The sequence below is a fragment of the Eurypyga helias genome, unplaced genomic scaffold (assembly GCF_000690775.1).
Source record: "Eurypyga helias isolate BGI_N326 unplaced genomic scaffold, ASM69077v1 Scaffold16721, whole genome shotgun sequence".
NCBI lineage: Eukaryota > Metazoa > Chordata > Aves > Eurypygiformes > Eurypygidae > Eurypyga > Eurypyga helias.
Window position 1 is genome coordinate 18293 of NW_010230325.1, and position 18662 is coordinate 36954.

Genomic DNA, 18662 nt, shown 5'->3' on the forward strand with positions numbered 1-18662 from the left:
TCCTGGAAGACAAGAAAAAGACAAACATAATGCCTCTTTTTCACAGTGGAAACGAGGAGGGGACAAGGAATTATAGATCAGTGAGTCTAACTTCATTTTGTAGAAAAACTACGGAAACAAATAATTAAATAAATCATTTTAACAGCGTAGGAAGAAACAAGAAAATGAGTAGCAGCCCTGTAGGTTTGTCAAATGTATATCATACCAAACTAATCTAATTTCCTTTCACACAGTCCTGTGGGTTGCAGAGAAGTAGCAAAAGTTGTATGGCTTGAGAGCGTTATGGCTTTTGACATTTGCATGATGTTTTCGGCTCCATCATTCAAAAATTATGTTGACCAACTGGAAAGAGATCGGAGAAGAGTGCCATGAATGATCATAGATCTCAAAAGTGTGACCCCGGAGGAAGGTTGAAACAATTGGGATTGTTGAGGGAAGACAGCTGAAATACAGTAGTGATCTTCAAATGCATTAAAGGTTGATGCAAAGAAGGAAAAAGTAACTCTCACAATGGGCTTTAAAAAGGGAAGGACTTGTACAATGATGATGATTTAAGCTAACAATCAGGGAATCCTGTCTAACGTGAAACAGTTGAGCTTTGGAATGCGTTGCTTATTGATGTCTTGAATCCCCTATCATTGTAGACAAGCCTTAGACAGGAATTAGGTAGCTAGAGTTGATCTTGCCTCGGAGCAGAACATAGATTAAATGACATTAAGTCTTTTCCAGGCAAGTGTTCTATGAAACTGAAGCTTCAGCTAATAAACGAGCTTGTATTCAGGAGGACAGTTACACTTGTACTTATAGAAAGCAGATCTACACGGGAGTTATAACACGTTATTGTACTTTCTATTTGGAGGTGTGTATAAAGTTAGGACACAACTGTGATACTACAGAAGAAAAGTTGGTTGTATTTAACAGCACAGATGTGTAAGTCTCCCCTTCCCTCCCCAGTGAAAATAGTTTTATATAAGCTCTGTTGAATACCTCTGCAGCTTACCATGACAGTAAGAAAATAATCACAAAGTCTTTTTTTAATATTTAAGTCCTAGAGCAGCTTGCTGCCACCCAGAAAAAAATGACAACTTCAGTTCTTTCACTCACTCTCCCAAGCATCCTCATGCAGCCTGTCTTGACATGCACCCTATGAACACAGCTGAGTCGGTTCACTTTACTTTTGCTAGTATATTCTTCTTTTCACATTTCATTTTCCACTTTAGACAAACTGAGGTTGAGTTTCCTGGCTCACTTGACTTTTTGTCTCCCATGTTGCCAAGTCCAAGTTTCTGCTTTCATTAGCACAGCCCCGTGAGTCAGGTTTTGTATTTTGCAGCTTTTTTTGCCCAAGCACACCAACCAGAATACTTTGGCTGACTTGACTGCAAGGACTCCTACAGCTTCTCCCCAGCCATACATCCTTTCACCCTTCTGATACATATGTCTTATGGATTAAGCATGCAAGGTGGAATGAAACTGGTGGGTGGTGGAATGCGGTATTGCAGGCCTGTTTCTCAGCTAGACTCTTCTGTTTGTCAGCTTCAGGACAGACTGCTTTACCTTCATCCTTGAAGAGCTGGTGTCTCACAGAAAGCAAGTTTGCTTCCTAGAAGGCTAGCCACAAGACGTAGTTCATTCTTAGGCTTTGCGCTACCTTTCCTCCCTGCTCAGGGCCTGCATTGGGATCACTGGGTGGTTGGGACCAGTGCCACCCTTGCTGTATTCCATCTCGGGGGCTCAGCTTTGTCAGGGTTTCTTTCAGGCTCCCAAGCTTGTCTTGCATGGGGCCAGAAGCAGTGTGTCCTGAACTGAGCACCATCCCTAATGGGGAAATACTCTCTTTGTCCGTCCTTGGGAGCTCATCTTTGGTAAGCCTGAGGGCCCTGCCAGTCTCGTGTGTACCCCTCACAGTGTGCACACTGCTTAAGCGTGCGGACTGTGTACCAGTTTCAAGCTGGCTGGTTTTCAGACCACTGGTATTTTACCCTGTTTGGTATCAGTACCAAGGTCCAGATAGGATAGAACTGCATAAACACACACTTGAATGTAAATAGGGAGGATTGGGTTTTACAAAGCTGTAGTGTGATGAGGCATGCCCCTGAGCTGATGACGTGAACAGGAATGTTAACCAGAGTAGCTAGCGTTTACTCCTTCACTGAAGGTGGAAGCAGAGTAGATCTAACTTGTTTTTAAGGATCAGCCATTTCTGAATGATAGGTATTCTATCCGCAGCATAGGCTTGTCCACCCTGATCTCAGCAGAAACAAGGACAGACGTAGGCATTTTGGCCCTTACTCTTTTGTTGTTCTGTCACATTTCTACTTGCCCAGAGGTGTTCTCTATAAACCATGCAAGGAGAAACCTTCTGTTCTCTTGTAGCGGAGAGATGCTTCCCCTCTCCCTCTGTCATTACAATGCTTGAAAGCACAAACACAGCTCAGGGTCTGGTTTCACATCCGTTGTGGAGGTCTGCTTTGTTTGTCTTCAATATTCCAGTGGTGGTGTGTAAATGACCCCCCAACACTTGTTCTTTCACTTTGAAACTGATTTCTCTCAGCTTGGCAGGTGAAACTCTAAATAGGTACGTCTGGCCCATTCCCTGGGGAGCTTAGAATGGCACCGACTAAAGTGGGAGAAGAGCTGACAGCTTTAAAGCTTTAGAAGTGGTAATAGGAGAGGTATGAGAAGACTTTTATAAGTCACTTTCTCCCACACCGTATTATGAAACCAACTAATTCCCATGCAGTGCATGCTCATGAGGCCAACTGCCACTTCCACTGTTGAATCTATGAATAAGTGCTTGCTCTGCACGGAGATGAGTGCTGTTCCCATATGCTGGGTTTTATTTTGTAGACAGAACAGTTGACACACTTTTTGTCTCAAAGATCAGAGTGCAGGGCATGTTTGTGTAAGGACAAATTATACAAGGTAGGTGCCTTTGTGTTTCTTAGTTAGGAACACAAGCCGGGATTTCTGCAGAGAGGTGAGTGCTTTGGCAGTTTTTTTGAATACAGTGCATCACATGCAGAAAAACTAGTGTTTGTTTGTATTTCACTTAATGAGTGAAACAGGATATAAATTTACAAGGAGCAAAGATAAATACAATGCCCTCTGGCATATTCACCAGCACTTTGTTCTCTTTCTCTCCTTTTCCCTGCTCACATATATGCACAGTACATGTGAGCACACACATATGCAGACAGTTGATGCATGGCTTTTATTAGTGCATTTGCCATTGATTGATTAGTACTTAGTATTAGTACTTCTTCTATTGATTGATTGCAGATGAAGTGACTATTTGACCTTTAATTATGAGCCTTGCTATTGAAAATGACATTGAGCTATGGCTTCACATAATCCATCTGGAAAGCCCGACATGATGCCATTCCCTGGAGTTCATTCAGTGAGAAGAGAAGAGGCCTTAAGGAAGTGCAAAGCTATCAGTGTGGCTCATCTAAAAAAATAGTGCAGTTGTTGTTTGCACTCACACAAAAGTTGCAACCGAGTACAGAATGTTATTTTCTTTCTTGCAGAGCGTGAACTGCTAGCTAGAAGTTACAACTCCAAAAGTATAAAATGGAGGATTGTCAAAAATATTTTCACTTTAATCCTTTGTGTTTACTATGTAAAATGATTTTATTAGCAAAAAATGGAGTAGTGCTACCTATTTTGGCTACCACAAGTGCAAATGTTAGTACTGTGGGTATGACAAACAGCAGATGGGGGGGGGGGAAATTAAGTGAAACAACAAAGATATAACCCACCTTATAATAAGATCAGGGTATTGTTTGTGATGCAGAGTGCATTTTTCTTCATTTGGATTTATCAGTGTAGCAGTTCTTTCACCATGGAATTCTTGAAGTAATGCAATTAAAGTTTCTAGACTACCAAATGCTTTTGGGAAAGAACAAAGTTTATTTTGCAAATAAGAGCCAAAAGGCAAACTTCCTTTTGTATTGTTTTAATTTCATTCACATTTTTTAAATACGCAGCTTCTTACTGCGTAAGTGCAGAGCTGATAGTCTGTGCCTGAACAATTCTTAGAAGCCTGCTGTAATGCACAAGTTGATTCACAGACAACTCAATTCTCTGTGAGCAGATCATCTAGGCTATGGATTAATCAGCCCATGCCTTCCCCTGAGTTCCCCAGCTGCACATTGTGACGGAGTGTATCGTGCTCACATATAGCTCCAATCTGCTCACAGCTATCAATAGTTTGCACGTGTTTTCTACAGATACCTACTTACAAGATTTTTCAGAGATAAATAATACATTTGCACAGCTTAAACCACTGCTGTTTAATATTAGCTGGGGTTTTGCTTCTGTTTTTTACTATATCCAAACTCTGTTAAATGCTGTACTAATCAAGTGCAGACTCTTACTGTGTTGTGATAATCACCTTTCTCCTTTGGATAGAAAAAACGCCAAAATGTTCTAACTTATCTTAAGAGGTAGATCATTTTGATTTTAACAGGAGTCACCTCTTAATAATTCTGTTATAGAAAGTAAGATCGTGTGTGTTGCCTTGAGTATTCGGGCTATACTCTTTCGTGTTTTTGAAATGTAGTGGTGGTTCTCTGCTCCTGGCAGAGAATTGTCCTCTAACGCAATTACTCTTCAAGGTATTAACTGTTACTAGCTATAAATGTGTGAGTAATTCCTCTGACTTTTAAATAAATATCTAGAAAATAATCCTGCTTAATTGCTCTTTGAAAGAGAGACTTGAAAACACTTGAAAAGTAAGACTTTTCAAGAGTAAGACTTTTGATACCTCTCTCTTACCTTTCAAAATGTTCCTGTGAGTGTTGAACAGGAGACATTACTGCTGGCATCATGCCATATTTCTTGCTGTTATTAGTGCTTGCATTTGCATATTTTCTTAGCAGTTACAAGCTTTTCTCTCATTCGTTCCCCGAGCGTCCAATAGAACAATGTAAGTGAAAACGATCTGGCTACTCCTCTGCCTAGAATTGGTGGGTGCTGATGGGAAGAATATGCTTGAATGAATGTCTTGTGGAGGACGTGTCTGGGCCAGTATGTACCACTCGCTCCTACCAGAGAGTTAGAAACTCCCTCCCCTTCCTGCTTCTGAGATCCGGCTTCTGAGATCTGGGGGGTTTAGTGGCTGCTAGAACCTTTAATGAGTTTTAATACTGTGATTCTTTGGGCCAAAATGGAAAGTTTTCCTCACCTCTTCAGTCTTTGCCCAGTACTTGCTTGGAAGGAGCAGCAAGTGATTGGCTGGGCTTTTTCTTCTGCTCTGATTCCCCTTCTCTGTCCTCTCTCTGTCTCTGGAAAATATGAACTGTTTACATGATTCATGCTACATGAGATAATAGCAGGGAGAACAGAAGGGCCTGGATCTACTGCACTTCTCTCATGTTAGCCTTTTTTTTTTTTTTTTTTGTAACCCAACTTGAGGGCAACTGGCTCACCTTTGCTGGCTCGGCAGTCTTGTAGAACCACTGTTTGGCTCCTACCAAACAGTATTATCAGTCAGGTTATTATCATGTAATTGGCATGTCTTCTTTCTCAGTAGACCCCAAGAATGCCTGGGTAGGGGTTATCTCCACAAGAAGTCAAACTGACAGTTCTGTGGTCACTGTGATAGTCTGTGCCAGAGCATCTTTCTTATTTTCCCTTGCTTTTCATATATGTGGCTGGGCAGGCACCCCCTGTTTGTCTCCTTCAGACCAGAGCAGCCATAGGAGCTATACTTCCAAGAAGGAAATGTGCTGACAGGTCAACTGAAAGTAGGAAATGGTATAGTCCAGTCAGGTTTAGTGGCTTTTGGACACAGGGTACCTGATTCTCTCTTGGTTTTTTTAAGCACAAGATTCACAGTATAGCATGTCTGATCTATTGCAGTTTACTTAATTTTGACCTCTCTCTGACTCCAGCAGGGGAAATACTAGAGTAAATTAGGGACTCTCCTTTCCTTTTTGACCTGAAATGTGTGTTTGTCTGATTAGACTTGGAATGTGGCAAGAAATTCTGTACCAGCTCCCAGGGCTTCCTTTTCATCTGTATACTCTGCCAGTAGTAGGTTTTTTATTAATATTTAGAAAGTTTGCCTCCAGCAGTACTAAAGTGTGCATCAGAGGACAACAGTTGTTTACTGTGTTTGAACTGAAGAATCTCACCCAGGAGATCTCATTCACTTGAAGTTAACATCTCTCAATCTCGACTTGCAGAAAAAGATCGATGAATAGCAATTGTCATTTCAGAGTTGCACCTCTCCAATTATTTATTTGGTTGTGTTTCTTCCCAGATATACATGTAATTGGATCAGACACTAAAAACCAGATTGTGGGTTTTTAATGACAGCAAGCTCATACCTCTTTATAATAATAAAAAAAAAACACCCCACACATATCCATCAGCAAAAGGATAATGACACAAGAGCCCTCCCTCCCCACTAAAACCAGTTAAAGTTAATTTATCTACTTTAAGAAACTACATTATATTCAGCAGGCAGCTGACAGGTTACCCTTGGGAAGATCCACGTTTGGACATGACTCAAGTTTGTTTTGTTTTGTTTTGTTTTTTTCCCTCAAGCTGGCAGAGGCTACAAGTGTCACCCATAGTAAAGCTGGCGAGTATTGAAAATGATGTTGGGTCTCCCTGTGAGAGTTGCATCTACATTTGCTCCTCTCAGTGCACCTTCTGGCAGCCAGTCGGAGCTGCTGACTCCAGACACTTCTAAAACAGTGGGTGCAAAGATGTGGAAAATCAACAGCAGCAGCAAAATTTAGAAATCTCCTGTTACTGGAGAATCTTGGGAATCTGGAAGAGGGGTCCTCCTCTAAAAGCTTCCATGACCACTGCAAGCACATAACCCTAGTCCATAGAGTTTTAGAATAGGAAATAGTATCTCCTAGTGTTTTTAGGTAGTGAGCTGTTTTCCCAGAACAGCTTCCCAAATAACAGGAGAATTAAAGCTTTTCTGGCCTTGTATCATCTTTTCTTAACCACAGAAATAACATGGAGAGAGAATTAAAGTAGAAATTATGCTAGTATTCCTAACAATTTTTTTTTTTAATGAAAAGAAGTGTTTGCTTATTTTACGATTTATGATGAAGGTGTGTATCATGGGTGGGTTTTTTTTTTTGCATCAAGGTTTCAGGAGAAAAAAGATTAAAAAAAAATGAATACGTATTATAAAAAAGTTTGGAACATAATCCTTCCCTGCTTGTGTTTACAAATATATTAGGAATAACTATAAAATGTGTTCATAATGGCTTTTTAAATGATGTATGTAAATAAAATCCATATAATCAAAACTTTAATGCTGAGAAATCTTAGCCTCAGCTATGTGTGGGAAAGACAGTAATGTTCAAGGAAATAATCAAATCTCAGATTCCTGTTTTTAGGATATTTGTCAGTGTCTGTGTCCAGAATTCCTTCCATTAGTAGGACTAACCTATTAAACCTTTGAAAAGTGTTGGCTACAAGAATTATAGAGCTATAAGGGAAGTGTTTAAATTCCATTCATTTACATAGCTTAGGTACTGCTAGTGAATTACAAGGAAGAATTTGTACCCTGGGCATTGAGTATTTTTATGTGTATGAAGAGTGAGCTGATATCCAGGCAATAAAAAAAGCACTGGAGTATGAGGATCAGTTTAGAACGTTGCTATGCCCACATTGTGTTGCCAAATGAAGTGTTAAGTCACATTTAAAATATGACTTATGGTGGTTCAATTCATTCTTGAATTCCCTGTTAACTAATTACTACTACCATATTGTCAGACAGGTGGAGGTGTTCTGGGGTCTAAGGCACTAGTCTTCAGTTGTTGGTGTTAAATGTTTCATTGTTAGCAGCTGGTAAGATTGCCTATGTTGTTCATTAAACATCACTTCCAATCTGAATGCACCCGCTGAAACCCCAGAAATAGACAAACTGTACTTTTTTTCCTCTTCATCCCAGCTTTTACATTTTTATTTACTTAAAACTTTGATAGCATCAAGATGTGCTGCCTCCTAGTCACTGTACTTACATTGCACTAAAATTACGCTGCACTTAAATTACTGATTTCTGTGATGAGTATAGTGAGCCAGTTACCTGAGGAACAAGAATTAGTAAAAGCATTCAACGCATACTAGGTTTTCTTCTTTTTCTCTTCTTCTTAGAGTTATAGCAAAAGAAATATCTTATTCCTCCTTCATTTCTCTTCCTCCTTTTCCTTCTTTACTTAAATATTATACCATCCAGTCTCTTACAACATAGCGTGGCTCTCAGTGAAATTCTTGCTCCCTAGCGTAACTGTATGGTCAACGTGTGACCGCGTTGCTCTGGTGCAGTACAGAGCCTTCCCTATTATTCTAGTCCTCCCAAAGAGGTAAGTAATTTAGCATAATATGAGGGCTTGTTGAATGTTCGTTCCCAAGGAAAGGGATGAAGGTGAAAATGCTTTTGAAGATTAAGGTCCACACAGACCTCCAAAGTGAACTAGGATAGCCCTCCATTTTGCAGTTTTCCCCTTGCAGCTCTTCCAGATTCCCTTAACAGCTCACCAGTCCCTTGTAAAACCTCCCCCTCAGATGTTTCTTTTTACCACTTCGTGAGCCTGGGTTTTTTTTTTTGCTTTCCATTACACTTACACTGACCTGAAATATGAAACACACTGAAAAAAGCTGTCTTTTTTCCTTGAAAATATTTTAAGCACAAGTATTCCTACAGTATGTATGTGGGTTAAAAGGCAAGGGGAATGTAGTCTCAACTGCTACAAACGTTGCAGATCCTTCCCAATCAGAGACTGATTGTCGTATCACTTGGAGGCAGTTGTGGTTGTGCTGATAGTTGATCCCTTCATACCTTCTGGCAAAAGTCAGATTTCCATGGTAACACTAGGCTCTGTAGCCAAGGTGTGATTGAACCAAAAGTGCCACAAACCATTGTACCGTTGCAAACCATTGTCTAGCCACTGCGGATGGAATCGTACCTTGACACTGTTATTTCCTTCTGGATGAGGGAGTAGCAAAGGTAGTTAACTAGCTGTCTCAGCCTTAATTCCTTGCAGAGTACAAAATGACTGCAAGGTCTCAGATCTCTTGGACAGGGCTAAGAGCAAAAAGAAATCTGAGTTACAGGTGGAGTGGAGCTGGAAAAGGACTAGCAAGTTTTCCTCTGAGGAATTGCGCTTGAAGATTATGGCAACTGAGAGTCCTGGAATGTGTAGATGAGTAGAAGGGAGAACTGAAAATGCAGAGACTAAGGCTTTTCTTCAAAGTTTTTCCACTGCCGCTTTGTTCCGATTCCTGAATGCCTGGTGGTTCCATAGCCCTAGTGATGACCGCTTTGTTTTGCACCAAACCTCTTTTCCTAAGAAGAAATGCTGCAGTGTTTTGTGATTTGGAATGTGTTTCAGTACTGTAAGCAATAACGTTTTAGGATAAATTGTTTGTTATGAAGGCATTGAAGGGAAAAAACCTATACAGTAAAGTATGTAAGTAGAGCATCTAGCAATAATTCTGCTTTGGGTGTGAGAGATAATGGCCTATGTTTCGGTGGTAATAAAAATGTTCTGTTAAGTTCTCTGAACCCATTGCAATGTGATAGAAAACAGAAAATGATGAAACAGTGCTTTGAGGGGAGCGTACAGATTCAGAGGAGCATAAAATAAACATATTAAAATAGAAAAATAACCCTGATTTCCAGTACTTATTGTTTTATCACTTCCATCCTGGGTATAGGATAAAAGAAAACTCTTACTTGCTTGTTAGAAGAAGAAAGCTCCTACTTGAAGTTCTTACTTGGCAGATGTCAGTTGAAAGCTCTGCTATGGAATATGCCGCAATGTCAAACTCTGTTGGGTAATTTTAGACAAATGTGTCATGTGTGACATGGAAATATGGCATGCTGTACATTAGTGATTTCCCAAGTGTTTGGATCAGGTAGTAATGTGCTGAGAAAGTGCTCTTTATCTCTCCACACTGTGTACTTGTACAGCAGTGGGGAAAGGCTTTTGGTAGAAATTACTTTAGTCAGAAAAAGAATCCATTTACAATATGTGCCTTCTAACATCTTTCAGACAATGCATTGTATTAAAGAGGCATTTTTTGATTAATGTTTTATAAACATTTTTCAGCATGACAGCTTAAAGTCCCTGTAAAATTGTAAATGCGTGCGTAGTGCTCACTTCCATAAAGTCAAATGCCATCTCATAAAGTCTAGTTGGATCCTGTCAGTGACAGTGACACAGAATCAGTACCTTGGAGCATTAAAATTAATTTGCTTCATTTATATTACTGCAGTGATAGCTAGATGAAAAGAGTCCTATATTTAAATTCTCTTAAAAATACCTTCGAATCTTTTAGGATTTTTTATTATTATTATTTTACAGTTAACTAAATGTAGTGAAGTGCGGCATAATATTTTCATGGGCCTTTTAAGGTGGTGACTACAAAATGTGAAAGCAGCAAAGGGTAAAACGGAGGATGCAGGAGGTTATACTGGGTACAGAGCAGGAGGAAGGATAGACAGGTTTCAGTTGTGCAGGCTACTAGAGAAACAGTGGCCTTCGACCAGGGCTGATAAACCACAGCCTTAGAGCCGAACTGGCATACCCTGGAGCAATGGAGAGCAAACAGGGCTTTCCTATAAGCCTGCTCATGTAAGAGCAGTCCTCTTGCTCTTCCTTGCCATTGTTGAAGGTCACAGATAAACAGCTTTTCTCTTGCTAGCTCTTCCTCAGGTTTGTGAACTTCTTACATGAAATGGGCTGAGTGAGGATGCAAACAGGGAGAGAAAAATGGAAATGTACTCCATGTCATAGGTCTAACTCACTTCTCTCCATTGCAGTGAGACTGTGACTTCAGTGCCTACTGCACTTAGTGGAGCTTAGTTATTTTAGTGGAAGTACCCAAAATTTACACTGCTGCAAGTGAGCAGAATCAAAGGTCTTGGGAAGCAAAACCAAGCAGGCTAGAAATATGGGAATTGAAAAGAGGAAGAAAAAGAAGGAAGGGAAAATATACAAACAGAAAAAGAGCCTCTGAATACTGGGGCCAAAGAGCAAGGAGGAAGGTTGAAACACGGGGACCCACTGGCAGAAGAGCCATAGCCAAACAAAGGAGGAGAGGGAAGTCCAGAGTAAAAAGCTGGGAAAACCAATTATGTTGTTTGTAAGGGGTATCTGTGGGATGATCTCAGTGCTTCCTTCCTTCTGCTACAGCTCTCTCTAGTCCTGGTCGGGTGAGGTGCTGTTTTCTCGCCCAGCTGGGTACCACTTTTCCTCTTTCTTTGGAGGATGGGATGCAACCCTGACTAGTGCCTGTCAGTGTTTGGTTAGCTCTGATCCAGAAGATGGACACACATTCATGCAATAAAGCTGTTTAAAAGGTTTTGGGAACTCAACAGCTTGTTACGCCCCTACTTTGAGCAAAGCTGTCCAAGTTGGCATCAAACCAGAGAGAAGCACTTTGTCAGTGAGTACTTGGGATACATAGTGACTGAGGGTCTTTGGCAAAGGAGTTGAACTAACCTGCTGGTAGCCTGTAACTTCGTCAACTGTAACAACATGAATGGGTGTTTGTGGTGTGAGCCTTCAGACCATGACAGCAGTCTTAAAACTTAACAAAAAGATTGTATATAAACTGATAATGCCAGTGTTCATCCTCCAGTGTTGATCAGGATGAAGACCCGTAGAAAAGAGTCCAATTACTCTGAAACGCAGATAAGCACGATTAATGGCTCTGTAAAAACAAAACGAAAAATCCTTACAGGCATTATTCTTTATATGTGTGAATGCAGCCTTGATGCTCCAAATGCCAAATATATGCCCTAGTAATATCGGGGGATGGGGAGAGGGAGGAGCTGCTGTGTACGTTGAGGAAACTTAAGACTAAGGTGGTGGTCGCGGTTTGAATATATGTGATTTGATCCCATGCAAAATTTCTAGACTTAGTGTAGCTATCGTACTCCATTAGCACTGGAAGCCATGTGCTATAAAAGGTGAGGAAGAGAGGAGTGGACAGCCCAAATTAAAGATAACCATATCCATTTTGCTTTGTACCTTCATTCCTTGCTATCTATCTGAAAGATTTAAACTCATCTCACTCACTTTATTAGTTTTGTTATAGCAGCACCTGTTCATGTCACTACTGTTTCAGTCAGTGTTTCTGTTATAGCTTCTCTTAGTGCTGGTTCACAGTCTCATCCTGAAAATGCATCGCGGGCTAAAATGCAGCATACAATATCAGCCCAGGCATTATAATGCCACTTTGCTTCCTTTGGCTGGGATTGGTTTTCCATTGGGTTGGTTGATTGGTTCTTTTTCCCCAAGTGTTTTATATATATATGTATATATTAAAAAATACAGGGTTGATTGGTTGGGATTTGTTTGAGAGAGGGAGGGAAAAGTAACTAGGAAAATGTCTTTCCTAATTAGGAATTTGCATGAGTTTTATTTATTTGAAAAATATTAGCAGCCATACTCATGCTTGCAGTTACGATGTATTGCTACAAAAAAGTTTAGGCAGCAATTTAAAAAATAAATAAAACCCATGCTGTTTTGCTTAGCTTTGTGGTAATATTACTGACACAACCATTCGTGAATGTAGTCTGTGGATCTCTGTCATGTAATATTTTTTGAGAGCTGCATACTGGCAAAATTGGAATTACAAAAATCAGAAAGTGTAAAAAAAAAGTCAACAGGGCTTTTTCTTTCCATTAAACGAATGCATACCTGCAAAAGCAAAATTGTTTTTTCTTCTTTTCATCAGTTAGTTTTTTCTGGTAAATAACAGGAACTTTAATTGCACATTAGTGGCTTACAGGAATCTATTGTTGTGTCATGTATTTAAACAAGCTGTGAATTAAGAACCTCTTTCCATCCAGTGATCTAATTATATTGTCACACTAATTACAGTATTTTGTATTTATATTTGACAACTTTAATTTTCTTTTCCTAGTTTCCTGAAATAGCTTTCCTCTGGAGAATTTACCATTTAGGCTGGAATTTCTCATCTTTGTTTTCAGTTCAGAAGATGTACAGTAATATAAAGCATGTCTCAGTTACTTTGGATCCATTCTGTTCACGTCTCTGCTGTTAGTTTTCTGTGTGATCTTAGGCTAGTCATTTTAGTGTTCTCTGATTCTCTGTAGGAGTCCTGTTCAGCTTACTAAAGTGTTTTTGGATCTATGGATGAAATTGCACTACCAAAACCCCAGGTTCTGTCTTATGAACATACATAGCATGTTCAGAGCTTGGCACTCTAGTTTATTTTTCTGTGGTTAGAGAACAGAAAACGTCCCACAAGGATCAAATTGAGACTTGGAAACAGACCATAAAACCTTTATCTGTTTACAAAAACAGTGTGATGGGCATTTGAAGTAAAGTGTGCTCCTTAATATAATGCAAATACGCATTTAATCTCTATCCAAATACTACCTTTTCCCAAGCCCCAGAAATTAGTTTTAATAATAAGCCGCCCTTTGTTTAATAGGTCCATGATGTTGTTTTCAAGGTAATCATAATATTGAAGTTAAGCATGCAAGCCCCTTTTTTTTCTTTTTTGAGTTAATCTTTCCCTGGAAATAGCCACATAAGTAAAGGCTACTAGAAAGGGGATGAGGTTGTTAGTGGTATAATGTGATGAAGCTAAACAAAACACTTAGAAGAAATGGTGCTGTGGAAACACAGATTTTGGCAAGCCTGGACATGTTTCAGCAACAGTAGGGCACTGGTAGAGCTGTAAATATTCAGTAAATAACCTGTTTCCTCACATAGGAAGGAGGCAACTTTTATTAAGGGAAACCTGAAAGGGTGTTGAGAATGGGAATTTATCCAAGACAGATGAAAGTTTATGTAAGTATGGCAACTTTGGCTGATCTGAAACATCTACTAATGGGAGAACAGAGGCCATGTGGCTTAAAGCTCAGCTGTCTGTCCTTGCTAAGAAAGGAGACGCACAGATGAGCTTTGTGAAAAGTGTGTGGTCTGCTTCGCTGCGAGGGTCATGCTGGTGGAAGATTCCTAGAATGACATGTAAGATGAGGAAGAAAATAAGGGATGTTGTTGGGGGGCTCCTGAGGAATGGCAGCTGTTCTTGTTGGCGACTGTGCAAATATATATCTGGTCAAGCAAGAACAGGTATGGTTGCAAATTTTGCCCACATCTGTGCTTTATGGAGCATGGTAGCCAAGTGCCAAGATTTAAACAGATAATTTTGAACAATAACATGTTCAGAGTAAACATAATCGGTTTCATTACTGCAAAACTAAATAAAATATAATTTTATGTCATCAAATGGGAAGATTATGTAAATGCATGGAGTTATCTAACAGACTTAGCACTGTTGAGTGAAAATTCTAGCTCTTAAGAAAAATGGCCCATCTCTAGCTCTTTACACTCACTCCTTCCAGCATCTAGCAACTTCTGTACTCCAGCTGCTCCCTCACTCTTCATAGGCATGACCGCTTTATCTTGCTCACTCAGTTCACTAAATCTTCATGCTGTATCTCTTCTGAAACACACAGGTAGAGCAGAGAGATTTGGTTTTTAATACATAAGCACTCACCTGCAGAGTACTTGACTCTCCACCTTGACTACATGAATCAGTCAAAGCAGGGAAGGCCGTCACCTGGGTATTCACCAACTGGCAGGGAGTATGCTGGGAAAATGCAACCCTCCTCCAGTGGTGAAGGGACCGAAGGAAGGTTACAAGCAGGAGTTGGTCAGGTTGGGTGGAGGACAGTCATGAAAACATGAAACAGAGCACAGTGAGAGGAGGTAGTAAATAAACAGTATGGCACTCTGCTCAGCAACTGCACAGCCGTGCTATAGCAGAATGTATTTTATATCAAATCGTCAGGAGGAGTTTGACAGCTATTAGCATAATTAGAAAAGATCTTTTATGGCATTCCCCTGCTCCTTCCTTTCTGCCACAGAACTTTCTCTGCTGTGTATTTTCTTTTGTTCATGTTCTTGCTGGTTTGTTTGGGTTGGGGTTTTTTTATATAAAACTTCTGAGTCTTCGTTTTGTTTCTTGGGGTTGGTTTTTTTGGTGAAATGTCAATGCAAAATAAAATATTTACATTTGCCTAGAGCTCAAAGTCTGAGGTGGGTATGTTGTCTCCTGTTCTTCTGCCTGCAGGTATTCCGATGCTGAAGATAGTATTTGCGGGTTATGAGCACCTGTCCTTAATTTCTGTCCCCTTACTCATCTATCATCCTGCTCAGATTCTTCTTGGCAGTCTGTTGGTACCAACAATAAAATCCTGGATGGTTTCTAGGCAAAAGGTAAGACTTGCTGGTTTTGATTTATGATGGGAACTGTGCTGTGAGGAAAAAAATACCTATACACGTCTTAAACTCCTCAGGTTCCTTCTTGCAGATCCCATGGTAAGGATTTTCCAGTTTCCTTACTTCCTTTATGACAGGTATAGTCACAGTAGTATCAAATTAACAGTGCTGAACTTTATCCCCCTTGGCTCTGGAAAGGTTAAAAACTTGAAGTTACACCTCTATTTTTAGTTCAAATTAGGAATTAATTCAAATTAGGAATTCAGTTTAGGCCCAATAAGAACGGCTCCATCTTTAGCGAATAATCACAGCTCTGGATGTCCTTTATGGAGAAGTGACAAAGATGTGCCCACTGGCATGGGAGCTGGGGAAATCAGGTAAAATAAGGGCACTTCCTGAATTGAAGGAGGATAAAAACTTAATTTCTTTTTTCTACCTGGGTCACCCTTTACAATAGCAAGGAGTCTGCATCACATTTCATGCCAAAATTATGGCATTGGGATATCTTATAGGATTACAGACTATAGCCTAGAGGTTTTTGCATCGACATCACTGATTTAAATTATGCTTATTTCAGTACAAATTGAAACTGTTGACATCTGACAGCCATTCTGTGATCTGTATGAAATAATTGCAATGGATTTAGTCATGTTCTCAAAACAGTAGCCACCTTGCAGAAGACTGGTCCATGCAACTGATTTTAATGCTGTCTTTGATGTTCTAAGGATCAAGAAGCTGTGGCAACTGAAACAGTCTTTGGCAGCCCTTTTAGGTGAAGGTTGAGACCAGCTGTGGGAAGACCAGTGCCACCAGTACCCTGCATTCTCCACTTGTTAGTGGAGAAATTGTTTTTATAATTTTCATGTTTCTAATTTTCAGCAAAACCCAACAGGCTGTGATTTTTACTAGCTTCACTCCCCTAAAGTCACCTTGCTAATCTGAATACTAAGATTCCCCAAATCAGTGATTTTTACGTGGCTCCAGTTTTGGTTACCTGAATTGCAAAAAGCAGGAAAACTCTCAGTTTTCAGGAATTGAGTCCAGAAGTCGGACACTGTTAAGATACACTTATTTTAGCATCTGAAAATGGAGATTTGAGTATCATAAGTCATTTCTCTATCAGTCTGATTTTTTTGAACCAGAAATTTTCAGGAGATATTACAGGTGTGTAAAGGAAATTCCATGCTGCTATTCCTGCAGGAAGATGGCCTAAAGTTGACACTGCCAGTGACACAATGATCCCTGCAATGCTGGCTTCTTTTCCGCATCTAACTGCTCTCTGCTGCCAAGGCCAGGAGTGGGGGTGGAGCTCATCCACACCTCCCTGATCCTCAGGGGCATTAATGGCCTTTAGGGGCTGCTGTCAGTTGCTGCAAGTTAACAGTGCCTTTAAACAGGGCATCAGGAAAGTCAGCAAGTACTGAAGAGATTTACAGTTCACCAGCACTAGTTTCTTATTCATTAAGCATCAGATAAACCTCCTGTGCTAAGCAGATTGTAATGCTACCATAGAACCACTTTGGGGGATTGTTGTTTTGTTGCAACAGTTTCTTCAGTTGGCCTTCTGTATTATTCACAAATGTTATTTTAATTACTCTTTGAAAAAAATCAATGAGGTTGGGTCTGGTACAGTCATAATAAGTATAATAGAAGTGAATGTTGTGACTGGATAATGGTCTCCCGCTTTGAAAATAAACATGTCATCATCACCCTTGATGTTTATTTTCTATAAACACCTTGGCTTCATTTTGGCATCTCTCTTGCAGGGGGAGACGGTTATCCAGTCACAGTACTCAACTGCACTGACATTCTTACTTAATTATGATAGTACATGTGATCCAGTTGTATGAAATTGAATTTAAATATTTAGAGGTTCATCTACACTAAGGTATTTCTAGTTTTTAAATATGGCAGCAGAATCTGCCAAACTACAAAGTTAAAAAATGTTTCCCCAAACAAAATGTGGAATGATGTCTCTCTCCAAAGTCTCTCGCTGAATAATATCCACAAGACTAATCTCCAACGGCTAGATTTAACAATAGTTAAATGCTGGTGTTTCTGAAAGCTGGTGTTTCTGAGGGGAATATAGCCCATTTATTTTTAAAGGTTTGGATTTTTTTAAGGGTTTACATTTGTGCTGGAGCGTTTTTCAAGTAGTGCTTACAAGCTTTAAATGTACAATATTAAAGGTTAATATCTACAATAAGAAGACCCATCATACATCTCTCAGACTGAAAATCCCTTGTTTAGCCAACGTTCTGGAAATGCTAAGTCTCTCGCTCAACAAGCAAATGCCAGTCTGTCAGGGCACTTCACACAAAAGGTTAAGGAAAACGGAGGTTCCAAATTTTAGGAATGTGCACATTTTATAAATTTCCCTCTTGCTCAGACTGATTTCATCCCTCACAAGAAAGCACTGAGCTTTTTTGTTGCAGAGCACACCAACAGCAGGCATCCTTCACGGGGACCACATCAGTATACAGGAGCAGCTGAAAGCCTAACACCTTTTAAGCCTGTCACATTTGCCTCCTAAGTTAGAGAGGCTGCTCCTGCCAAACTGAAGCGTGATCACCTATAATTTGAGTTGAACTTCTGTCACACACTGAATAAATAGTTCAACTGCTGTAGTTGGCCAAGCCCTGCAGGGAACACAGAGCTGGACCCTGCCATCAAGTGAAGACGTGGTTTCTCTCCTCCTCAGTAAGAGTAGACTAGAGCTGCGAAGACGTCAGGTGTTCCCCTGGGATAAGATCACCTCTGGACTGATGGACTTTGGCTTATTCTCACCTTTTCTCAGAAAGGAAGGTGTAAACATCAGAGGTGTGTGACATCCGCCACTGCAGCAGTGACTACACTCTGAGCGGGCTTCAAGCCATATGGAAGGAGGCCAGGGAACACAAAGCTGTTGGCAGAGATTTTCTTCACAGTCTGTCCCTAGGTGGGTCAGAAGCTCTTTAATCTGTGCTGCAAGTGGTTTGAGTGGGGTGACCCACCTCCGCTGCTTCCTTTGCCAACACCGTAGCCATATTCCTTGTGGTTCCCCTGTTAAGGCTGTCTGCTTGTGAGGAGGTTGTGATGGGCTATCAGAGACAGAAACATCATCCCAAAACCCAGAGTGGCCTGTCAGCTGCATGCTGACTCCTCAGCCTCCCAGAAGTAAATGCAGCATTTTGTTGCCCCTTATAAATAAAAAGCTTGTCTTGTGCAGTTGATTGTCTTTTAAGAATGTAAAAAAGTGACTGTTGTTTGCTCTTCACAGGCACTGAAGCTAACCAGGCAGCCCAAAGCACCCGTGAAGGTATAATTACAGAGATGGCCTGTGTCACAGTGGATGTATATATGTACTATACTGTACACACGGACAGTTGAGACAACTGGGTATTTGTGAATGTCGATTTAGTGCATATTTTATTTTTA

General features: G+C 40.3%; 1 protein-coding gene across 1 annotated transcript in view; it reads left to right on the plus strand.

Moving 5' to 3' along the window:
- Window positions 1–18662, plus strand: part of LOC104504143 (sodium/bile acid cotransporter 7) — a gene marked incomplete at its 5' end in the record, with an annotated part of 35376 nt that extends 16714 nt beyond the window's left edge. The window contains 2 exons of the mRNA XM_010160702.1: window positions 15097–15242; window positions 18505–18662. Of these exons, the coding sequence (XP_010159004.1) occupies window positions 15097–15242; window positions 18505–18549 (191 nt within the window). The remainder of the gene's footprint in view (window positions 1–15096; window positions 15243–18504) is intronic.